Source organism: Rhipicephalus sanguineus, chromosome 11, assembly GCF_013339695.2.
Source record: "Rhipicephalus sanguineus isolate Rsan-2018 chromosome 11, BIME_Rsan_1.4, whole genome shotgun sequence".
Lineage (NCBI taxonomy): Eukaryota > Metazoa > Arthropoda > Arachnida > Ixodida > Ixodidae > Rhipicephalus > Rhipicephalus sanguineus.
Window position 1 is genome coordinate 81258037 of NC_051186.1, and position 25813 is coordinate 81283849.

At 47.3% G+C, this 25813-nt stretch overlaps 2 protein-coding genes across 5 annotated transcripts in view; one reads left to right on the top strand and one right to left on the bottom strand.

Annotated features, from left to right (window-relative positions):
• The window catches only part of LOC119374102 (tRNA:m(4)X modification enzyme TRM13 homolog), a 40442-nt gene extending 26958 nt beyond the window's left edge, over positions 1–13484 (bottom strand). For 2 of the 3 annotated variants that reach the window (XM_037644167.2, XM_037644165.2), the window contains exons 1-5: positions 13229–13484; positions 13124–13170; positions 8789–8855; positions 6535–6603; positions 3711–3780 (exon numbers count right to left, since the gene is read on the bottom strand). In XM_037644167.2, the coding sequence (XP_037500095.1) occupies positions 3711–3780; positions 6535–6603; positions 8789–8855; positions 13124–13170; positions 13229–13351 (376 nt within the window). In that variant the 5' untranslated portion in view covers positions 13352–13484. Of the gene's footprint in view, positions 1–3710; positions 3781–6534; positions 6604–8788; positions 8856–12938; positions 13099–13123; positions 13171–13228 lie in introns of those variants that run through there. The other variant, XM_037644166.2, reaches the window with a different exon arrangement.
• A 247-nt stretch (positions 13485–13731) lies between these two features.
• The window catches only part of LOC119374103 (egl nine homolog 1), a 73435-nt gene continuing 61353 nt past the window's right edge, over positions 13732–25813 (top strand). For both annotated transcript variants that reach the window (XM_037644169.2, XM_037644168.2), the window contains exons 1-2: positions 13732–14125; positions 22598–22856. In XM_037644169.2, the coding sequence (XP_037500097.1) occupies positions 13967–14125; positions 22598–22856 (418 nt within the window). In that variant the 5' untranslated portion in view covers positions 13732–13966. The remainder of the gene's footprint in view (positions 14126–22597; positions 22857–25813) is intronic.

The following is a 25813-nucleotide window of genomic DNA, read 5'->3' on the forward strand; positions in this document are numbered from 1 at the left end:
GATTTTATACGGTCAGCAACCATGAGTTCGGCCATCACTTCTACCGTGTCGGCCTCTCTCACTTGAAGGTAGTATGAGAAATAAGTTCTCACACGCGACGCGAACTGCGCCCACGTCTCTTCCTTCCGCTTTACTGCTCGTTCAAACCTCTGCAGATACTCTGCCGGAGAAAGCTTCAGTTCCGTCAGCACTGCTGCTTTAACTGCCTCGTAATCTGCACTCTCTTCAGGGTTGAGGTTACGCAGTAGGTAACGGACTCGTTCGGTTAGTGCTGGCATAACCAAATGCACGCGACTCTCATACGGTACTTGATAAGTAGCAAACAGTCTTTCTACTTCCTCAAACCATAATGGCACATCCGCGTCACTCGGTAGGCGAAACCCTTTCAGCACTTTTGCACATTGCTGGACAGAATCGAAACACCGCCGCCTCTGATCACCCGTCTCCGACCCAGAGTTGGACAACGTGCCATTGAGACGTTCCGCGTTCATTCTAGTTTGCAATAGCTTTTCGTACTCAATCTGGAGATTGAGCTTTTGGATTTCAAGTTCGAGCGTTCTCGTTTCACTTGAATTCGGCAAAACCTGAGATGCCTGCTGCATCGATTCTTGCCTCTGAGTAGGCACTCTCGCCTCAGCTGATTTATCAGAATTTAGACTACCATTATTTGATGGCTCTCGATTCCGATCCATATCCGCCACACTCGCACCTTCATCTCCATTAAACTCCATTGTTTCAGCACCTCCGCGTGTTCTCACCATGTGCTCTACACACAAACTGCCATGCCAACTTGAGAAAGACGCAAGAAATCCTGCTCACCCTTTGCTGAATGCTCTGTCGTTCCTGGATCTCCTCCACGGCGCCGGAGTTGACTGCTGTGGGATCGTCTCGACGTTGCCGCTGGTGGCTGTTGGATGCCTTGCTCCTCGGTCTTCTCAGGGCTGGTCCAGTGTATGGTGCTGTAGAGCTCGCCGATCCCTGTCAGACTGCGCCAGTTATGTTTTTCCTTTGTTCGTTTTCTCCTTGATGTGGATTGAAGTCCCGTCAAGGAGATGATCGACGTCGATGAAGCAGGAGGCAGGTTGGAGGTAATGAAAACTTGAAGGTATATTGCAGCGAAATATTTACAGTCATATGTACATCTTGCCGAAGCACACTGATGATAACATAGACATCAACAGCATCTTACTCTTCTACTTAACTTTTCTTAAGTTAGAGCCTAGAACACTGTTACTACATACGAAGAACCGAGTCTCACTGTTCGACCACCAAGTGGTTACGGCCCAGACGAAAGTTGCATCGTACGGAGTCTTACTGATCGATCAGTTTAGTGATTACAGCCTAGACTGAAGGGAAACGAATTCCGTCCAGTCTTAAGTACCTTGCGGTAACAAAGAAAAGGGGAGGTGGCCACTGGTGGTCCGCCTCGACATTCCCTTATCCAATCCGTTCATTCTCAGATTAAGCCACTCCCTACCGGGCTGTCCTTAATCTCGACAGCAGTGTCTTTACAGCGCAGACAGGCGTTTTGGCACTCTTTCCCATCATGGCTCTCCCTCTCCTTCCCACGCTCTCAGGGATTCTCACGGTCGAAATACATCTGTATTTTAGCCCTGGTGCATTCACGCCATTTTCCCATACACATCGAGTTCAACTCGCGGAGCCAGTCGTTAAACCGTTCCGGGAAAGAAAAGGCGTCTGCGTGACCCTGCCTCCCACGCATTCGACCTTGCATTGTTGCAAAAGCACATCTTGGTCCGTGTTGGGGTCACGCATACTGTCGCCTCGAGCGACTGCTTAGAGCGGGGGATGTCCTCCTCATTTTCCCACACATTCAGGCCGCCGACCTCTGAGAACGGTCGCCTGACCGCAACCCATGCTGGCCATCGGGGCAGACAAGCTTGCTCAAAGGAAGCCGTTTGCTTTCTCTTGATAATTGCCCAGCGAAAAGACCAGGCAGGGGGAGAGCCGAGAAAGAAGCTTTGTACGACGTACCGTGCCGCGCCGTCCTGTCTGCAGGATCGACTTATGAGCGGCAAACATAACAGCTGGGATCATGCATGCGCTCTTCCACTACTCTGGATGTGCGACGCCTCAACCATCATACGTGTTTCTTCATTCTGGTGCCTGCATACCGCGCATTCATCGAATGGTGATGCTTGATGATCATGGTTGTGGTTGGAGGACTCGTCATACAGCAGAAGGAGTTTGAAGTTGAGCTAGGGCACACTCGATTACGGCGTTATTACGAGAGAAGGTCCCCTCCAAGTACGCTGTCGTGAGAGCAATTGTTAGTACAATGAACTCGTGGGTGGTCGAGTTTACTAAAAGACGAATCCCAACATAAAAATGTAACAACTGTTTGTTCAGCAGCGGGCGAGCCTGCCGACACTACGCTCATCTGGGCAGCGAAACAATAATCCTCTTCCAAGCTGGGCAGCCTGCTTTTGTAGCCGCTCGCCACAGTGGTCTAGTGGTTATGGTGCTCGACTGCTGACTCACAGGTCGCGGGATTGAATCCCGGCCGCCGCGGCCGCATTTTCGATGGAGGGAAACATCCTGCACGTCTTCCCTCGGGTGGAGGAGCATGGACGTCGGAAAGGGGTGGGAGGGCTGCGCTGCTCGAGCAGCAAGTGTGAACTTATACCATAAGCGCGTGGTCCCGAGTGTTGGTGCGCACGTTATCTCGTCAGACATCACCAAGCGGCTCGTATGCCCTTCTACGTATTGTGCTCTCACCACTTCGCGTTGAGACAACAGACTGCACGAAAACAGCTTCTCTTCCTGGAGTGGCCGTATTCTTTTCACCAGCGTTTTACAGCGCAGCTGTTAAATCCGAGCTCAAACGGGTGAAGTACTGTCCAGCAGAAACATTTAAACTGCGCGAAAAAGACAACACGTAAGAACATATAAACACGCGCACACACGACGCGCAGAAGTATGGCGTGTTGTTGGGCTAGATGGTTCAATTCAGCAGACAAGTTTAAACTGCGCGAATAAGACAACACGTAAGAACATAGAAATATGCACTATGCCATACATAGCATAGCCATGTATGGTACAGTATAGCAAGAGGTGGAAAAAGGAAGGATGAGGAGGAGGGAAAGCAGGAGGGAGAGTATAGCATAGTATAGCGGAGGCAAGTGGAGGAGGGAGGCGAGTTGGAGGTTGGAGACATGCAGGTGGTCAAATAGAGAGGAGGTACCTTCAGTGTTCAACCATGCCCATGTTTGCCTGGCTTTGCATTCACTTGGCATTTCACTGCTGAGGCTTCCCCTCAGCTCCGCTGTACTTTGCACTTCACGATGTTAAGTCAGTAGAGCCACGCATAAATTGTAAAGTTAGGCGAGATCCGATCCGAAAGAGTTAGCTGCTAGCCTTCCTTCGTATAATTTGTTGCTATTGCATTCATTTCTTCGCCCTTGCGGCGGAACTGTGTGTGTTTTTTTTAATTTAGCGTATGCTCCTGCAAAGCGGCGACTACAAGTGCAGCGCGCAGGTTACTTGTTAATTTATTTACTTAATTTATTCATACACTTATACAATTATTTATTTCCTATTTTCTGCATATTTAGTTATTTCCTAATTAATTAACTATTTATTTTTTGCCGCAAATAGACTTTTTGCAGGCAAATGAATGCTCTTCAGTGTGTATGCTACAATACATGCTGTAGTGTTACTGCAGCTGATGCACTAGCCGCAACTCTTACCGCTGTAGATTTCGTCCACCTTGCGAATTATTTCCCAGAGTCTTTCATCACTCACATTCTTCAGCTCTGTCTACAATGAAAGAAACAAGAAAAGCGTCAGAACGATGAGCTGTAAGCCTCTGAACAAAGACTAGATTTTTAATTAAACTATTATAAAAACATCTTAGAATTATGCCAACTCAGACTTCGTAGCATTACATTTGGTGTATTTGTTACCCGACCTACGAAACAGTCACTACATTTCTCTGTTTTGCAAGTATTTTCCAAACATTTCTGTGTTGTATCATTGTTCTTTATTTGTTACTCTATCTTATGCTATGCGGTGGTAGCAGTGCTTCATTGTACTATTGCATGTGCTGTCGCCCCTTTCATCAGGCATTACGTTTTGCTCTTAAGTTTCGGCAGTTTATAATGAGGATGTCTTTGTTCTTCAAGTTATGCCACGGGGCTCCCGCGCGACAATATGATAATTCACAGTCGTGTTTAAACGCTACGATAGCGTTCCAGTGAGGCCGTGGCCCATTCCACCCGGCCACAAGCCTAAAACGCGTATTACTATTACAGCTGCGCTCAAACGCAAGCAGCATTGCAAGCGCTGCTGCTTTGCATGACATACCCGTCTCTCCAAGGAAGTTTGGCGAGGCGTCGTTGCATGTACACCCTCTCCCCTTCCGCGCGAGCGTACAATGACGCTCCTCACTTTCTCTTTGCTCCGAGCAAGCCTCTCTCTTGCCACTCTCGGCGAGGAGCAGCCCTTTCTCTTTCCTACCGAGCCTCACTCTCGCCACACCGCAAGGCCACGTGACACAGCAGAGAACCTGAGAGGTCAAGTGGTTCTGCGTGACGACCAGAGACCTTCCACCGGTATGGCTAGGCCCAAAACAGCTGCGCTGTTAAAAAATATTAGTGCACCTTGCACTAAGTCACATAAGGCTGGGTCACAGCAAAGCTGATGGGCACCTAGCTGGTCCTGACTTGGCTAGGCTTTTACCCTCTCACCTTCCTCTTTCCCACCCTTTGCTATGTACAGGATACATGGCTATGCTTGCACTTATTTAAAAATTTTTTTTCAGTCTATGCCTTTCAATCTCTTTCTAAGTCTGTTTCTCTGTCTTCCTTCCCTTTCTTTCTCTCTTTCTTTCTATGTCTTTCTCTCCCTCTCTTTGTAGCCGTTCTCTTGCCTTCTATCTTCCTCACTCTTCACTTTCAAATATTCCTTTCTTCCTCTTTCTTTTTATGTCTTTCTTTTCTCTCTCTCTATCTATACTCGTTCTCCCTTCCTCGTCTCCACCCTCCTCCTCCTCACATCTGTCCTCCTCACTGGCACTTCGTTTTCCCACCCCCTTTCTATACCGTACTATACTTGGCGACAACTTTTCTTGACAGCACCGTGGAAGCTACAGAACCGCAGCACATGCCTGCTACCGTGCCAAAAAATAGTACTTAAGTTTACTGATAATTTTCTCATTTGCCTTGCTGAAATTAAACGCTGCTTTATTTATTACGGGACTCAAACAGTTGCGGGAAGTCGTAGGTAAAATACCGTTATTGTTCACTTTGCAAGAATGCCTTCCTTTTCTTTCCATTTCTTAGACAGCACCACCTTTTCAGCACGCCCGTTTTCCAAAGTAAACATGACGCCCATGACGTAGTGGGTCAGCGCTGCAAACGTGCTGTTTAGTTCTCCAAAAAAATATACTCGTAATATGACACTAAAATGTACACTGGACGATCAAAATGTTTCTCCGCCATTCGCATTTTTCGTGTGTATAATTTCCTAAATGCGTTCACGATGCGCGCGAGCACAACCGAAATGAGCCACAAGCTGCCGTACTACTTGCGGAGCAACACAAATGTGCAGAAGCCCCGCATCCGTAGCCTTCGCTCTACTGTCAACATAAGTTGTCGCCAAGTGTATCCAAGGCTATGCTATGCCCTGCTAGAGTGCCTAGATAGGCAAGTGGTTACGATGCTCGCCTTCAGATCATGGGGACACGAGTTTGAGTCCCGCATAGCCAAGAGATGTTTTCCGCCAAGAATTTTTCTTTCTCTACTAGCTTTCTTTCTTTCTATATCTCTCTTTATTTCTCTATATCTGTTTACTCCATCTTTGGCCCAACAGAATTATTGCATGCCACGCCGGAAAAATTGGCGCACGTGTTCTGAGAGCAAAGCAGAGGAGGAAGGCAATAAAGAAGAGAGTGCGTGCCGGTTCATGGTGATAATTTTCTATGTATGAAATAGGGCAAACCTCGACCATAACAGCTCTGCTGTAAAACTGCTACAGCGCATATATGCCAAAGAAATTGGGCAAATCCCACTACTCCCCATACTGGTCCACAAGATATTAACAAGGCAACACACGGGCGGCAAACACCAATTAAGATTTCTGTACAGGCGTAACCAGTAATTGAGGGATACTTAAACGAACCGTCGGGATGAAACCAGTGACAAACACCGGAGCCGCACGTTACAGCTTCTCTTGTTGACCATCTGTGCGGAGTGCCTGGGTGGTGAGTGAGCGCGTGCCGGTTCATGATGATAATTTTTTATCTACGACACACGGTAAACCTCGACCATAACAGCTCTGCTGCAAAAAGAAACAGCAAATATTTCTTCCTGACTTACGACCCTTGTTTCAAAGAAAACCAATCTCGGCCATAAGGACCATTGCTGGCACTGAATTCGCCACCTATCCAGACGTACGGTCTGCAGCATATACAGTACGTGAATAACTGTAACAGACCCATGCCTTTGAAAAAGCAATTAATGTAGCTTGCCAGTTCCAACTCAAGGTAACAAACATAAATACAAAATCTCGTACCTTTACAGGTAAGCATGAGCCATTACTGAGTGAAGGAATTCCCGAGTTGATGTCCCTGATGAAAAATTCCTGAAACGCAATTGGAACAAATGCATAAGCAATTTCTTTTTTGCAGTATGTAACGAATTGAAGCAGCACACACTCTGTACATTGAAAGAGAGGTTGCATTACACTAGTTAAGAGACGTGGGGATGACACCGGAGACAATGGTATTTATTGCGATAGCAATTACATGGACACTACAGTTCATTTCTGCCGTCGCCGTTGCAGTGATGCTCCTTATGAAATCAAAATGCGACCGTAACATCGCCCCGCGCGTCTTATGTCATGTGCGAGTGAAAGCGTGCCAGGGCTGCCGACAATCGCTGCTCAAGCATAGAGGAAACACGCCAACCGTCTTTCGTCTCGCGGGAGGTGCACGGATATGGGAGCCAGAGGCGGAGGGGGCGGCTACGTGGCTCCTGCACTGAATGCGTACTTTGACCAACTGGACGTGGTTGCCTGCGGTCGCATGCTGCGCATCTTTAAGGGCGTCAGCAGACGGTTCACAGCCTTCTACTTGTTGCACTCTCATCACAGAGTTTGCGTTGAAGCCATAGACAGCACGAATGTCATTTAATTCGTGCTGTCTATGGCTTCAACACAAACAGGACGGGCGCACCCATCCTGTTGTTCTGTGTGTCCTTCGTCCTCGTTCAAGTTGTGCCGGAGTGTTGCTTCAGTTATCATCGCAATTCGGCCGCCGTGGCAGGGAATGGAACCCCTGTCCTGGAGCTTAGCAGCGTGAAACCTGACCTGCTAAGCTGCCATGGCGGGTGAAGTAAAATACATCAAAGCTGAAACTTTTAACAGACTGCAGCTTTTCAAGGCGGATGCACACAAGCTTGCACTAATGGGCGTGCACTTCAGCAACATACTCTCGGGATAGTTGGCTATGTATCAACACTAAAAGAGTGTATCGCAACAAACTGCAAGAACAGGAGAGGGAAGCAGCCAACGGACTGCTCATCTCGGCTTGCTTTGGAAGCGTTCTTTATCAGGAAGAACGATTGTGTGTGTACAAGCGAGGCTTCGATCACCTTGTATGCTTTCGAATATCAATTTTTGCAGGGCTCCGTTTGACATGCGCGGCTGTCTGTTGCATCTGAGATACTGCAGGTACTATAACAAATTTACATTTTTATTATGTTTTTGTTTCCAACGAGATGTTGCACATGCACAACGCCATGATAATATGTATTCAAACTGGGTGAGTGCGACTCAAATAAACAGTTGTTAGTAAAACACCAGTCCGTTGCCCTTTTCTGCATTCGTTTCTCGCTCTATAATCACTGTTAAGTGCACTTCATACCGACACGACGAGCTGGACAGCCAGTGACTTCGCATGTGAGAACATTGCCGAGTGCACGAGCGGGACTCAATTTTTAACCACGGTGGTGATTGGTTTCCGCTCTTGAATCGTCTGGGCGGGGTCTCTCCAGACTTTTGTACCCGACATTGATCATCGTTTGACACCCTGGATCCCTTTTGAAAATTATGTCACTGAATGTTAATGTGATTCCTGGCTGACACATCCGTTGTTTCTATTAGTATTTCAAAAACCTTTGGCACGATGATAGGCGTGTGCAGGGTTCCCCATTAGGGGGGGGGGGGCAACGATTCATCACAGTGGCCTCCCACCCTACTAAGTCAATGTATGGGGCAGATTTCGCCCCCGCCCCTCCTCTTAGGTGACTAGAAGGGTCAATGCACAGGGCAGGTTTTGCGCCCCCCCTCTTATGTGATTAGGGGGGTGCCCCCCCCCCCCTCTTGTGTGCACGCCTATGGGCGTGATGACATTTTGGGGTCTCTGTCTGGGTTAACTTGCGGTCGGATATAGCTGAATTTTCTTTCCCGCTGAGCCGAAGTCAGAGTCTCGCCAGCGGGCTAGCCAAGGCCCACCCCCCCAAGGCAAACATTCACAAATCCCGGGTCCGATATGGGCTAGGGCAGATAACGTGGGCCTACACGGCGCTCTAGTTGACCCGCTAATTTACCGCAGTCGCTTGCACACACACGCACTACCACAGGCTTGAACACTGCAAAACATAGCTGCTTTGGAAACTAATACATTCCCGTAAGGTGCATTTTTTCTGCACACTAAAGAGGCTAACTACATAATAAATGAATAACTCGAACTTGAATAACTACTTGTGCACGGTTGCACCATGGTTTGCAAAAAAAAAAATGCAGCTCCTAGTAAAAAAATGCTTACTTGAGCTTCCTTCTTTTTGGCATTGCATTTCTTGAGATGCTTCTCAAGAAGCGCTGACGAGCAGGTGCTGGAAAGGAGATATCAGTTTGAGAATTAAGAATAAAAGGAAAGTGGTGGCTCATGACGCCTGATGTGTTCCTACACTTCTGCCACGTAATATTATACGTGTTAACGTTACTCCTTGCACTATAGAGCTTTTCACAGACGGCTCCCTGGGTGCCGCCATAATCCTCTCTGGGCTGCGCTAAACAGGCGTGACCCCACAAAAATTCACTGTCAAGGCTGTGACGTCAGCCTTTGTACTCCCACGCACAGCCCAGCATGGCGGCTGTTTTCTCTCTCCTGTGAAAATGCGTATACAACACCTGTACAGGTTTTTTTTTTTTTTTTTTTCGGAACAGCTTCAAGCACTGGCATAGCCCTGTGGTAGAACACCTGCTCGCCATGCAGAAGGCCGAGGTTCAATTCCGGCTCAGACCATGAATTTTTTTTTTTATGCCAACACCGGAATTTCTACAAAACGAGCTTTGGAACACTATCACGTTCAAGCAAAGTTGCGCCAAGTGGCGGGGTAAGAGAGTTAAGGTATAGCCATCACAGTTAAGGCAAGGTTGGAGCTACTGCGACATTCTATTTCTTATGGTAGCTTTTCAGTGTTGCTATGTTACAATTTTACATTTCGAATGACCGAAACCATCTTTCTATTTTACGAACTTCCAAATTTATAATTTGGGCACAGGCATCACTTCATGAAATCGAGTTTCAACTGTACCAAAATTTGCATAGGCGGGTACGAGTGTATGACAAACACGACTGAAAGTTCATGACACGAAATGACACGCCTGTCGTGTTTACGTCACGAAACCCTTTCCCACAGTCGCGTGCAGCACATACCTGCACAGCACGGCCCATAGTGTGCGGGTATGTGCCACAGGCGATTGTCACTCTATATCAACATAGGAACAGCGAAAATAGGCATTTGAAACTTTATAAGACACTGCGTGAATTAAGCAAGATAAATATATACTGTTTGCTATAGTTGGCGGTTTCATAGTAGAAGACAAACGCTGAAATAAGTGCTGCACCGACCCTTCGCCAGCAACCACGTCGTAAAGATTGTGAAAAAATGTATTACATCAATGGTTGCCTCATTTGTGGTAGTGGTGCTTTCCTAACGTGAACTGTGGTTGCAATGTTTCATATGCGCCTGATAAAAATGTAATAACCACTGGCGCAACAGGGTGTGGTCATTATATATATTTCATGTCCATCTGTGAATTAAACAGTTGTTAGCTTGCGCTGATGTGCTTTGTACGTCCTTCATCGCCGTCTTCAGTTCGTTTTTGTAAAGTTTGCGCAAGAAACGTTGATCATGTCCAACCAACTGGCCCATTGTCAAGTTTTTCTTATAGTCTAGCGTTGCTTGTGCCAGTAGAAATACAACAATTGCTCCTAAAGTGGCGTCTGTGCTGTAATGTGAGTGCCGATATTACATCAGACAGTGAGCTACCCTTTAAACGCCTGTGTTGGCGATGACCTCGGCATTACCACAACGTGCACAGAGCTACACAATTTACACAAAGTCATCGATCCACCACATAAGACTTGGATCAAAGCCGAGACACTCGGCACAATCAGTTACTCGCAGACTGCTTCACATGAAATCGGTTCCCACGACGCCTGGAATTTGCCGGAAATGTTTTTTTTTTCTCGCAAATTGACGCCTAATATGTTGGAGTGTTGTGCAGCTTAGTTGAATAACAAATGAAATCGCTACTGGACGGTCATGAGAGGTGCGTACGGCCATTTCTTCAATCAAGCGCTGGACACCTCCAAATACATGCATATGTTGTGTCCCAGTGGAGAGTGCTTTTCGTGCGTGTTGTTGCGCGATGTAGTGTCACGAAATATGTCTAATGGGACACATGCAAATCCGTTTTCATGGTCGAACTTGTACACCTATTTTACTTTTGTGTTGCAAACATATCCATAGTTGTGCGAGTAAAATATATCTTAATGTGAAAATGAACAAGTCTCTTAGTTTCCTGGATTTTGTTTCACGGCTCAACTTTATATAGAGTTCGTTTAGTCGTGGCACTCACTTTATTTATCAAGGCAACGCTGCACATACAAAATTTGCTATAAGTGCGTAGCACTTTAGGGGCCCGGCTTGTCTTCCATCCACTGTCTCGATTGAAGGAAGGGAATTTGTGAGGGTTCGTTTTTTTGTTTGACATAACCTTAACTAAAACCAGCAGATAATGAAGTCAAGGAAGGTATTGGGGTTAATTGTACTGTTTTTTAGGTGTATTGTAATAATTGTGATAATTCTGATATAGATGTGAATAAAGTAAAGTGGATGAAAAGACCACTTGGCACCGCCAGGAACCGAACCTGCAACCTTTGAATTACGAGCCCGGTGCTCTTACCAATTGAGCTACGGCTGCGGTCGTCCCCTCGTCCACGGTATCGGGTATTTATGTGCATGAAACCTGGGAGTGTTAGTGGGCGCCGCTTGTAGCCATGACGGTGAGTGTGGAACGCTCTTTTTGCCAGATGGCGTCACGTAGTACGTGAACCTTTAACAAGCGGGCAGCTGACAAATAAGCCCTCGCATACTACCTGAAGGCATCATGTCTGCCTGAACGAGAGCCTTGCTATGAAAGAATGAAGGAAGGAAATTTTGGAGGGCTTGTCGCATGGTCTCGCAGTGGTCAATACAGGGCTAAAACAGGGCTAACAATGCTCAAAACCAGTGCAAGATAAACTAACAAGGTCTAAAATAATATCAACTACAGAAGTAACCAAGAATTAATCGCAATAGTTTAGCTAAAATCGCGAAAAAAGCTTATGAAGCATCAGGTTGATGCTCGCTCCGCGCAAGAGGGGGCGCCACCGCTTCGGCAAGCGCGCGATTGTCAAGGTAATCGCGGGGTGTCCCGTGCGCACTTCCTTGGGTTTCAGGGTAGTGCGAGATTTAGAACTACACCAGGGCCTGCAAAAGAACGACTTTAGCTTGAGATTCAGAACTACACCAAGACGAACACAAGAACTACGTTAGCGCGACATTAACCGCAGAATTTTTTAACTTCCACCCAAATGTAATGGGAGTACCCGCTTAAAGGCCAACTCCGGCGATTTTTTGGCCATGTCAAAGTAATGATGCTTTTATGTTCCTGAGACGCTCCTGTTATGGGCCCGATAGCAGAAATACTTGGCAAATTGGAGAATAATTTTAAATAAGCAAAAAAGCGCGATACCGAAACCGAAACCCAACCGAGTGTACTGTGTACGTATGCCGTAGACGTTAAGTCGTGCAAGGCATGCCGGTCACGCCGGCGCGGAGTATGAAAACTGTGACAGCCGGGACGACCAGCGAAGCGCCGGCCAAACCAACGCTGTCTGTCGCCTTGTGCACAGCAGACGCTCGCTGTAGCGGCCGAAGCACCGAATTTAGCGGTGCCCTCGGCTGCGTCACTTCCGCCGCCTTCCCAATACTGACGTCACAGACGCAATGTTGCCAATAATTGTGGGAAGACAGGAGGGCGTTTGCAGACAATTTTTAAAATTCATTTGCAAACAATCTGCGCATGTCTCAAGCCTGTAATTTGGCATAAATGATGGAAACGTGCAAAGGAACGTACCCAGCGAATTTCATTGAGATCCATCGACCTCGAAAAATCGCCGGAGTTGGCCTTTAAACGCCTCTGAAATTGCAGAGACGCGATCACGTCACTCTTCCTTTCAAAAGCAACGGCGATCGTTTGATGCCCTAGAAGTACACCTAGAAGATACCGCAGTAAATGTGCGGCAGTTATGTTCTATCGACATTTCACAATATGCAACAATGCCATCGGTACTTTTGTCAGAAGTCTAACATATATATGCTGGACAAACGTGTGAGCGAGTGCGAGGCTGTCACCGTCGGTGCTAGAAAACACGAAATTTAATGGGGGAAATTCCTGCACATCGGTACCCACCCCTCACCTTTCCCCGCGTCCCATTCAGACTTGCGCGCTTCGTTCTGTGAAACGTGAAATATTTTCTGTCTATTCCCAAAATAATGCAAGAACACGACCACGCAACAAACGGTAACAAATGCTTCGCAGAAATGCGCGTTTCCTGCCCGATTGCACTGAATAGCAGACACCTTGGAGGATCTACGGAGTACGGAAGCAGCACGGCCTCGAACCGGAAGTGCCGTAGCAGACGCTGCGCTGATTTTCCTTTGAGCTTCGTGCATCGCCGCCCCGTTAGAACGCTCGTAGCATCCATCCATCCAGTCGGTAGCCACACCTTCCGTAAAAACAACAAGACATGCGCAGACGCACTCACTGTGTAGAATCCAGGGGACAAGTGATCCGATCGTGGCTCGACTGTTCCTGCAATCAAAGAGGGGCTGTAGCGGCCTGCGCAGTCATCAAAGCAAGACGAACTCACGTTTTCCGCCGCTAACAGCACGATGTGCTCCCCGCAGTAGCGCGATCCGGACAGCGGCCGCAACCGGCAACGCCGGCCTTTCCTTGCAACAATGAAATCACACCTACTGTCACCCATACTCATTAAACACCAGGCGCAAGTAATGCCCGAGGATACCGCACACAGCCAAATTTCGTTTCGGTTGTGCGTCCCTAAAAAACGCCGACAACCTTAAAAGAAAAGGTAAAACGTACCGCCGTCCACTTGTAGGGATGCGCGTCCAATTACGGCCGCTCTTTTCTGTGACGTAACGAGTAAGAAGAACCAATGAAAAAAAAAACCATCGTTCGCTGCAGCCAGAGTTAGCCGATTTTCTTGTCATCTGCAGGCGGAAAAACAAGCTAATCATTGGCACTTTTGAGTGTCCCGAAGTACAAGTCCGCAAGCAATAGCTGTAGCAAGCGACCTTCGTTGAAAGCAGGTCTCCTAATCCTTGCCGCGGAAGTGCCATGGGTACGAAACGAGGCGATGGTTTGAAGAACTCATAGCATCCGTCCATCCACGGAGCAAGAATGCTGTTTGCTAATGATGATGATGACGGTTACATTTTCTACTGTTCCGTTCTGAGCGCAATTTTTCGCATGCGGCAATTTTTCTCTGGCTGCTGCTGCCTGTACCGCGTTGCGAGATCTCGGTGCTTACCGTAGTGCCTTTACGTGAGAGTTAACCGTCTCAGTCGCTGTTGTTTCGCCTCGCGAAATGTCGAGCGTTTCCGACGACTTCTACTGTCAGTTCTGCGGCAGTACGTCGGGTTTGCGCCGATGCGCGCAGTGCCATGGCATTTATTACTGCAGCAAGGAGCACCAGCGCCTGCACTGGCCCGCCCACAAGCACATCTGCAAGCATAGCAACGCGCAGGTACGAATGTTCTATTATGGGATGCCACCACTCCTGCGCTTCTTGTTTGTCGACCGCGCGATCGGGTCAAGTACTACGAAATGCGCATGTCATCGCGAAAGAACAGGCGCACTTCCACCAGCCGAAGCGTCGTTTTAATCGGCAAGCTTGCATATCGGTTGGTTTTGCACCAGTTTTATCGTCGATGTGCGCGCAAACTATCGAGAGCAGACGTGCCGTGGCCAATATTTGCGGCTGTTTTGATCAGTTTTGCGACGCCATCTAGCACGACGAGGCTGCCTGCGGCAGTCTAAACCAGCAGTTCCTTGCACGAATTCGCGTCCGTACGAAATAGTCCCACTTCCAACTGCACAGAGAAGTCAGTTAGGATGTAAAACAGCAGCTGTCACTCCCTCTTTTTTAGCATACCTAAGCAACCATTTCAGTCGAGCACAAGAGGTTCGAAAGATCGCTGACGATCTTCGGCCCCGTTTTCGTCTGGTGAAATGTCAGTGTATAGGCAGGACAGTCACAATACCGACATGCAAATCACCACACACAAGTGTGCATGTCAACGCATACACAACTCAGATCTGTGTGAAATAGTGTGGACACCACAGGGTTGCACAAGGAGATCATGCCAGTACTGAAGCAACTAACAGAGCTGGGACAGATAGCGCAGAGACAGAAGAAAAGCCCACCAGTATGAAAAGAAGCTAGTAGGGCTAGAAGAGGTGGTCGAAGTGGATTGTTGGGCTAGTTGGTTCATAGCTGTTGGTGATTGAAAAGGAGTAGACAGAAAAAGGACAATGCCTACGGTCCACTTATCCTTGTTCCATTGGTGCCTTGTAGTTTTGGGAAAGCACCGTATTCAAACAAGGGCACCAATAAAGAAAAAAAAACGGACTGTTGGTACTAAAACAACCAGCATGGATTGGCCTGTAGTAACAGAACACACAGACACAAGCGGCAGAAAAGAAAGTATCAACGTAAAACTTACCTGCGCATGCTCAGATATCATATGGCAGCACCACCTATCAATCAGGCGCATATGTGTTTCTATATGCAAGATATAACCACTTGGTCATTTTGTTTCTTCTTTGTGTAAGTTAATCAAAGGCTGGCTCATGCATGCACTTCCACTGTGGATGTGTCAAGCCTTCACAATTAGATGCGTTTCTTCACTCTTATGCCTGTATGAAACTCTGCAGTCATTGAATTTGGGTGCGAATTAATAATCTCAGATGGTGCAAGAAAGAGATTAGATGGCAATCCTCTGGTTAACGACCTTTTATGTTACAATAATCTCTGATTAACACAACTGCCCATCTGCTCTACATAGAAGCACCCACAGGTGATGGTAACCTCATGAACCACTCCAGTAGGGCAGTTGGAATTTGTTGGTGTGTTTTACAACAAACATGCCTGTCCTCCATGTATACTTGATTTGCTCATTCCTTCTCTGCAAAGCAGCACTTATCTTACCTAGCTTATTGGCAGCCACAAAAGCAATGTTAATGCCGTATCTACTTCTCACCTTCTTTAGTCTGTGTGATAATGAATGAATGTTACGTATAGCTATGACTGTCTTTTTTGTTAAAGCTTCCTACAACCATATTCGTGCATGATGAAATGATGGACATTTTTGAACGTTCAGCAACAATGGCTACAACAATAGTAGGATAACCTGCTTCTAAAAGATGCGTAACCTGAGTATCGAAGATGGCGCTCATTCTGTGCACACTTGATTTGGTGAAAGAGGACCTAAGAAATGACACCACATATTGTGGAGCAACTTTCACTAGGAAAGAGCCTCCTCTGCTGACGTAATGGATCATTACTGTTACACGATGTAATCTCCAGATGATGCCATGTGGCATCATAACCCTTCCTCTACGCATCCCTCTCTCTACAAGCCGCACCCAGCGCTTTTGCGTTACCAGTGCGCAGCCGCACAGCTCGCCTACCCTATTATGAGAGTGGCATCATGGCTACCCCATGAAGCACTTATTGGCATGTTCGTGTCAATCCTCGATGCATTTACCCTGAAATTGCCCACGGATCGTCATCTGAAGTTCTTCAACCTCATCTCATCTGGTGGGAGCACACACCTAAGTCCCAAAAGCACTTGCTACACTTCAGTGCGGTGCACACAAAACTTGTAAAGTGGGGCGTTTTATTCTTAGGAATGCTCTGAAATCTCCTTGGGAGAATTCTTAGGAATGCTCTTATGGAGATTTGCATCGAAAGGTTAGAAGGGGAGGTACTGTCTGCATGAAATGAAACCCGAACAGTCGCAAGCATTCGCAGTGGCATAGTGCGCGCCCTCCAGTCATCACGATTGACAGGCGCGCATCCGGTTCGGCAGCACTGCGCATATATGCGCACCTGTCCGTGGTGATAACTGGGCAGCGCCCACTATGCCATCGCGAAGGCATGCCGCTGTACGGGTTTCATTTGACACTGATAGTACATATTTTGCTGAACTGGGGTTGTCAAAAATCTGCATCACCTGACAAAGATAATTTCATGCTGATAAGCACGATTCAAAATTTCTTGAAGAAAGGGTTAATTATCACTGGTTTTCATTGTGTATCTGCCATGGCAGTTCCATTTTTACAACTTTAAATGCTTGGATACAAATTTTTGCAATTTCTTTGAAGATCTAGGGGCGTTCTGCCAATGCATGTGGCTCTTCTGAAACTTCAAGAAAATGTCTCGAAATGGTATTACACCACCCTGAGGCAATTCATTAGTAAACCTCAAGCACACTTTACTTTAAATCGTTCGCTTACTCTGGTAATGATGGGTTTGAATTCATCTCTACCACAAGAAATCCAGCAATCATTCGCGTGACAAAATATCCTAATTAATAACATTCCGGCAGATTCCACGTATTGTGGGAATCTATTTCATGTGAAGCAGTCAGCGAGTAGCTGCTTGTGCTGCACTTTGAGCCAAGTCTTCACGAGATTGATTGACGAATTTGTGTTATTTGAGTTGTGTGCATATCATGGGCTTACCAGGCACATTGCCTACACTGTCACCTAGAGCGTAGATCATTGTCTGATGTGATGCTGGCACTGACGTTTCAGCACAGACATCATTTTTATCGTAACGAGGTGTATGCACAACTAGCCGAGGCATATTAGTGCAAGGAATGAAAGAACAATAGTAATCATAATATCTGGGGTTTTACGTCCCAAAACCACAATATGATTATGAGGGACACCGTAATGGAGGGGTTCGGAAATTTGGGCAATCTGGTGTTCTTTAACGGTGCATGGACATTGCACAGTACACAGGCCTCTAGCATTTCGCCTCCATCGAAATGCGACCGCTGTGGCCGGTATCGAACCTGTGACCTTCGGGTCAGCAGCCGAACACCGTAACTGCTACACCACTGCGGCAGATGACAAACACAACAAAGAAACACTTGTCTTTGTCTGTAGCATGTAGCAAAGGTCACTTGCTGCATGATGCCAGCTGGCAAAAAAGAGTGTTCCACACTCGCCGTCATGGCTACAAGCGGCGCTGGCTAACGCTTCCAGGTTTACATGCACAGAAACACCCAGTAAAGAGGACGAGAGGACAACTGTCGCTGTAGCTCGATTGCTTGAGCATCAGACGCATTATCCAATGTTTGCAGGTTTGGTCCCTACCAGCGCCATGTTGTTTTTTTGTCTACTGCAGTTCTTTTAAATTTGTATCATAATTAACACATTGCAGCTGAAGACTGCATATAATGCCTCTATACAATGCTTGGCTTCATTGTATGTTGGTTTCATTAGGTTGTACACTGTCGTCCTCTATGAAAGCGAACGCGCGAGTGCATGGCCTGTGCTCTGCGGCGGCTGCCTACAGCAGCATCAACCGATAGCTAAAGAAAGCACGTCTGCTTTTGGGGTCATCTATTGGCAAACAAAATACTGAGTAATGGCTGGTGGACAAGTGCTGCTAGATTAGGCTCCCGCTTCGGTCTCGCAACGGGCGATGCCGCCAAAAGTAGACGTCATTTCTTTAACTGCCGGTTGATGGCACTGTAGCCAGCCGCCGCAGAGCACAGGCCATGCGCTCTTGTCGCTACTGCATCAAAACCAAGACCTCAGAGGCAAAAAAAAATGAAAGAAGACAGTGTCAACTCCAGTTCGCTACTACAACTGCCCCACTGCGCGAACATACTGGGACAACAAGTGCCCTATCTTCCTTGCCTGTAACTGATGCTCGTCGCCAGGTTGCTTCACCGTCATGCTGCCATACAAGTGACACCTGGAGCACCATAATTTACAACCAGTCGGGAAGAAGGCATACTTCCTGGCTGTATTGAGGGTCACTATTGCCAAACCGGTTTACCAGCTACTCGACCCCTCCATGTCATTCACCACTGCGACCTCGTCGTTGTGGATATGGTCTCGTGCACCAGCCCCTCCACCGTCCTACAGGTGGATAAAATATGGGACATCGCTGTGAAAGTGAAACTGCTAGTGTAAAACATTTGTGTCAGCACAGTCTTCGGTGTTGACCCCAACATTGACGCCGATGAAATAGCCATGAACATCGACTCGTCGGTCCCTGCGGTGTCATGTGAGCGCCGAAGCAAAAGCCTCTCCATAAACTTTGACTACTCCACCGTTCCTTCTGACCTGTTTTGTTCAAGCAGCAGAGGCCGGTGCATGCACATTTTCAACGCTCTCTCCAGTGCCGTTGTTGCGGACTCTTCAGACACGCCACGGCCACCCCCTTGTGTGACCAACGCTGCTTGCGCTGTGGTGGCAGCCACACCACAGGATCGTGCGCAGCAGAGTGGCTCTGATTCATCAACTGTCACGGAACTTGCGCTGCCAATGAGCCGTGCTGCTTTTTCCGGCAGCTTCAAGCTTCAGTGCAAGGCTGCCTTCATTCTTGCCTCATCAGACGGCTCCGTGACTCGTCACCAAGTCCTGGAGTTTGCCAATGCCGCTGCCAATGCCAAAAAGTGCAGCATTGTGGTTCCTGCTCCCTCCACGGTTAAAGCAGGATGTTCGTTTCATTACACTCTCACTGGCAGCTGCAGATCGATCTGTGCAGCCTCAGCACCTCAGCAAACGAGTCCACTGGCTTGCCCTGCCGACCCCAAGGACGCTGTGATGGCTACACTTGCCGTGGCTCTTCGTGCCATTCTGGAAACTGTGCCATATGTGACTAACCGTCTCACGTGATGTGCGCCGCAGCTCTGGCTGCACACCAAGCCATCAGCCAACATAACTAGCTCACCGAAGATGCTGCGGCTGTGAATTCTTCAGTGGAATTGTCCATCACTTTGCTGCCGTCACAGCAAACTCATTGAACTTCTTCTCATTGACTGACATCATCGCCCTTCAGCAGTCACGCGTGTGTGAGTCCGAGTGCAACCTGCCTGGTTTCACTGCGTACCACAGCGGCATGCGGTGTGCTGCATGATTGTGATCATCCAGTGGGCGCGAATCCTACACACCCACCCGGACATTCCGACATGTCATTATACGTGTGCCACAGCCTTGCTCATGCTGTTGTTGATCTCTTGAACATTCAGTGCAGTAAGGTCGAATGTATCGCGGTCAAAGTGAGTTACTTCAAGTGACACAAGTGTGGCGAGTGTTTATGTTCAGTTAGTGCTAAGGTAGGATACCTCCTTTGTTACGTGACTTGCCAAACAACTCCGCGATCACTGCGTTGTGTCATGGGACTTTAATTCACACCACACTGCATGGTGAATCTGGCACACGGGCAACCGAGGTAGGGCCTTGGACTCCATCCTAGAGACTGGCCTCCTCATTACCAACACCAGTAGTCTCACCTTTGCTCGTTGCGCTGTGAAGCGCGGCACCATCAACCTCTCGATTGTCAGTGACAAATGCAGGTACGAGTGGAAACGGTGTGCCAAAACTTGGGAATCTGACCATTTTTCACTTCTCCTGAGAATAGTAGATCGACGCCACCAGGCTACACGCAGCTACATCATCACGGACTGGCTGCGCTTTCGTGAATTCTGTGCCGCTCCTCCTTCCACTGGTGCTTCTTTTCTTTTCACACACTGCCTGGTGTGTTGATCGAGCCTTATGCAAGTGTGTCATGTCAGTAGCAACTTCTGTGCCTGACATAATACTACTCAACCTGTGGGTGGTTTGCCGCAGGTTTCAACGCTGTGCAATGAAGTCCGACCGGAAGGAACACTGGGCTTTTAATTACTGTCTCGACACTGTGTGTCGTCCTCACACTAAGCATCGATGCAACCAATCATGGGGTGGCCTGTGCAAAACGCTGGACGATCCGAGATGCACGGCACAGGCATGGCACATTTTAAGCACCATACCGAGTCCCCCAGAGTCGCACTTCTCGGTCCTTTCCATCTCCATCACTTGGTGGCTCACATATTGACAATTGGCCAAACTCCTGGTAGACACCTTCAGTGATTCTTAGAGAATCTCGGTAGAGATTTATTTGGCAACTGAAGCTTTCCGAGCACCTTGTGCAGACTGGAGTGGATTGCCAAAGCTCTAGATGTTTGTGCCTTCACACTGCGGCTTCCGCCCATCGTGAGCCACTGCCGGTGCCCTGGCTGACATCATCTTGATGCTAGAAGAGGTGCGTCACAAGGAAGAAGCCGGGTATTAGGGCTGCTAGACATCAAAAGTGTCTTCAATTCCCTGCCAAAGCCCACAATCCTAGTTGCGATGTGTGCTCTTGGTGTGACAGATCTCCTCCTACAGTACATGTGCATCGCTTCCTTTCTCAGCAGCAGAACTATGCGTGTGCATGTTGGTAGTGCGCTCAGTAATCCGCATCCCCTGTCTGTTGGCGTTTTCCAGGGCAGGGCACATTTTTATTCAGCCTTGCCCTGGCTGACTTCAGTGACTACATCCCCCCGTGCCTTCATTTGTGATGTGCGGGTTGCAGTGTTGCTGATGACATTAGAATCTTCGCGTCTGGACCTACCCTTTCTGTCCATCATGTTCGTTCCAGTGTTCATTGCGTGCTTGAGGCCGTGGATGCATTCATCAACAGCAAAGGGATGCGGCTTTCACTGGAGAAAACTGAAGCAATGCTCATGCACCGCAGCTACATCACTCAATACGCTATCCCAAGGCTGTCTATATCTGAGGGTTCCAGCTTCCATGGACTCGACGAGTTAAGTATCTCGGCATACTTATTGACCATAGGACTCAGCTGGAGCCCCTCCTACAATCCTCACATTTTGACACAATAGCATTGAATAGCCTCTCAAAGAAATTCCTGTCTCGGTGTCGGTGACATTGTCTGTGAAATGAACGAAAAGAGGCTCGGCAGAAACACCTTTATGAATAAACCTTGCAGCTGATGTTGCTGGTGGTGTTTACCAGATCCCTATTTTCAGTTTCCTGTGCATGGAAGTGGACCTTGCATGTGAGAAGTATCGCAGAAGCCTTGCATATAAAATATGTGTCTTGGCACCTGGCAGAATTATGTGCCAGTGCAAAATAGGACAGCAGGGTAAACCAAATGATGAGAAAGAACAAATTTTTCAGTCCAGTAATTTCAATGATGCTAAGCCCATAGGCCCATTTTCTGGTTTCCGGTTGAAACACAAAGTTTATAATTTTGTTTGTGGTGCCACTTTGTTAAATAAGTTGTACTTATTTCTCGTTACAATGTTTAAATGCGCTATAAAAAGTACTAAAATGTTTTGTTGGTTTATATATCTGAGCATGTTTTCAAGAAAGCAACACTAGCTAGTATGAAGCAGTGCTGGGGCCTTATCTTTGTTGTTGTATGTCATGGTGGCATAGCAATTATGCTTTTGGTGGCCATTAGGCAGAGCATTGGCAGCTGGTTCTGGTTGGTTATTTTGGCTTAGAGAAGACACTTGGAGGTTATTAGAACGTTAATTCAAGTGCATTAAGGGGTGAACTTAATAATAATGGAATATTCAGCTATGGACTTGCAGTCTTTCGTGCATGAGAGGTGAGGACACTCACGAGATGTGATCAACCAAATAATGTAGCAACAGCACGCACTTGTCGGTCGGGTGACAGCAGTCGTTATCTATTGGTGGGACGATGCAAGACAGAAAAAAAATGATGTTGCTAGCAACCAACGCTTAAATTCATTTTGCAGATGCACATGCTTGAAACGCATTCATTTCACGGTCAGCGAACATGGCTGTGGCACGCTAACGGCTAAAGCTGAAACTGCATGGTACATTTTTCGCTAGCAAAAAAAGTGATGCACAGCAAATGCCGAGGCTTGCTGCAAACCTCGTTGGTTACTATGGCAACGGTAATTAAGACTTTTTCCGTCCGGAAGGTGCGTCGTCCCACCAATAGATATCCACTGCTGTCACTGGACCTACAGGTGCATGCCGCTGCTTCCTTAAATGGTCGAACGCACCTCGTAAGCGAGTCGAGAAGTGTCCCCACATAAAGGGTGTGTCTTTCACCGTGATTCAGACGAACTTTTATTGCACCAAACTTGAGGTGTGATAAATGCGATGTGCAGCACTCATCTGCCTCTCCACCGCCACTGCTAATGGCTGATTCAGCCAGTGTGCTGTGCCCCACGCCTCCCATGACACCTGCGACAGTTGTGGAGGCGCTGGCACCTTCACCGGCAGCACCGATACCCCCAGATGCCGGCATTGCTGCAGACATTCCCAACTACGACCCCAATGACCCGGTCAACCAGGCCTGGTGGAACGACACCCTGTCCTCCTTAGGACTCGGCACAGAGGGCAGTGGGGCTGACTTGGCTAATAATGGTACGAAAAGCATCATAGCGTAAAGAAGCTTGTTTGATATGCGAGACATGTGTGCAAACCTCACGAAGTGTGTTCATCCACTGATACGTCTTAAAAAAACAAAAATATAGTGGCAGGGTAAACATTAAGGGTCAGAATATCTGTTGAATAAATGCAGGCAGTGCAGGTTCTTGGAACCATTTATTCTTCAAGCTTGTCCATCAAGTGCCCCTCACCAAGTTTGGGCATTCGAAACAAGCATGGCACATAAATCACTCGATGGTGACCATGACTGCAAAGAAAAAAGAAGTGCAGTTTTTCCTCGAGGGTGAAGGCAATGAATCTGATAGCAACAAATTGGAATACTTTACGATGGAAAGCTAGCAGCTCACTCCTTTAGCATACAACTTGGCGTAACTCAACAAAATGCTGGCGTTCGCTGTAGCAAGGGAAGCAACATTCTTGCTGTATATGGCTTCAACACAAATTTTGCGGTACAAACACAACACATACAAAGGTATGGGCAGTTTGCGAATTACCATAAAGATACTGCACACGTGACCATGGGCGACCATGCCGACCAGACAGAGTACACTTCCTGCTGGTGCTATGCAGCCCCCCCCCCCCTTCAGGCACCTGTCTAAGTGCCTTTTCTCGTGATGGAAATGGCTGCAGGTATTTCATCTCCACTTGAGCTGTGATCTTTGGCAGCACTCACACACTCACACATTGAACATGCGATGCACAAGGGCGATGTGATTGATTTGGACTTTACGTGGACCCTCATGGCAGTGGCAAAAATGCAGCTGGAGTCTCCATATAATTGCTGTCGCAATAAAATGGTTGAAATTTCAAACTAGAAACTGCACCTCCTTCAGTTTGAGAAATCTGCATTTCAAATGAAAGTTGCACGTGTGAATGGCCCTTCACAACTCACACTGCTTCCAATAAACCATGGTGAGTGATTTGATTTGATCACTGAAACCAGTGCTGCTACTTAAAAATGTGGTGCAGATAACAAATAAGAATGTAAGAAAAGTTCCGGTTAGGTTCATAGCGTTCCGCGGCAGTGGTGCAGGGCTGAGAGACTGAAAGGGCAGAGTGTCTGCATTTGCAGCATAGCATCCCTTTTTGTGGCAGTTCAATGTGTTCCCTCAATAATGAAACAATTTGAAATATACACTTCACAGGCGTCTTACTTATTTCTGTGCACAGCCCAGTTCATGACGAGTCCTTGTACTTCCACTGAATGACAAAGTACTGCTTATTCCACACATGTGGTTACATTTGACATGAAGGTTGGCAGTTTTGTCAGTTCATAAGGCACTAAATGTTTGTTTACTAGCTATATTATACCTTCTTTGTGTAAGGACAAAGTATGGCTCAAGTAGTGTTAAGCACGTGAGAGCATTGACCGTATCTACCCAAGTCTAATATGCACCCGATTTTAATGCACTTCTTCTTGTCTTGTTACACGCTCGTCTTTCAAGTGCCCGATTTTAATGCTCATCTGATTTTTGTGATCGAAAAAGAAAAGGAATAAAGCCCCCATTCTAATGTGCATGTGATTCCCGTGAAAAAAAATAGGGAAGCACTTTCAGCATGAACAAAAAAACCTTTTTGTTCATTTGATGTTGCTCTGTCACTTTTGGACACATTAGTTGAGGTGACACTTTAAAGCGTCAAATGAAAGCTCACAACCTTAATAAAAACCAACACACAGTGAAGCCAAGGAAGGTATAGGGGATGTTAATTGTATTGTAGTAATTATGATATAAATGTGAAGAAAGTGGACGAAACGACAACTTGTTGCCAGGAGGAACCGAAATTGCAACCTTCGGATAAAGTGCCCGTTGCTCCACCAATTGAGCTACGGCGGGGGTCGCCATCCTGTCCACTTTATTGGGTATTTCTGTGCATGCAGACCTGGGAGTGTTATTTGGTGCCGCTCGCAGCCACGATGGCATGTGTGGAGCACTCTTTTTTTTGCCAGCTGTCGTCATGTAGCGTGTTGCCAGATATTCATAGTGCTAAGTCTAAATAAATGCCAGTGCAGCTCGTGTCTGGTACGAAGTGGTCCCGCTGCCTCTCGCACGCATACTGGAAAATTTAACGTTGCACAAAACACACGATGACTAGAAAGGAAAACTTGAACAGACAACCGCTTGCACTTGTCTGTTTAGGTGTTCCTTTCTAGTCCTCGTGTGTTTTGCGCAACGTTACATTTTCCAGTACGCTACACCAACTCGCCCACATCAAGCTCCTTCTGACACGCGTCATTGCGTGTCTTTCCAAAACCAACACAATGTAGTGGAAAACCAGAGCACAGTGAAACTGAGCCAGGCAGACACGACGTGCCATTAGCCACAAATAACGCACGACTGTGCTCGTCCATTATAAACACTGTCTAAACAGCCCACATTGTTGTCAATCGCTGAAAGAGGCCACACAATTCGCTGTCAGCCTGCAAAACTTCCCAGCCGATTCCCACTCACTTGTTACAAACTGCAACTGCGAGGGTGCTCAGAGCAACCGCCGTGTGTCCACAAATCGCACAATGAAGAGTCTGGAGCGCAGCCGCTGTGTAGGTTTGTTCTCTCGCTGCTCACAGATTAAGAGCAAAGTGTGGATGTGGCGTGCAGTGGCATCGTTAAATCCAAAGTCCAGTGCAAGGTTATTTTCCTACTTTAATAAACTGTGCAAGTCAATGGGAAATGTAAATGGATGTAGTCACGTGGAATCTGCAGTTTGAGAACCCCCTGCCATCAATGGATCCAAGGGGTGTTGATGGTGTGCCTGTAGCTGCAGTCGCTCCAGCCCCCAATCAAAAATGACGAAGGAATGATCTTTTGACACTCGTCACTCGCATTAACTGTATGCGCCGTGCTCACCTTGTCATTAATTCTTCACCGCAACGTACATCTTTCTTGTTGCAGTGAAGCAAGCGTATGACATTATTTCGTGGGAACAGCCTGACT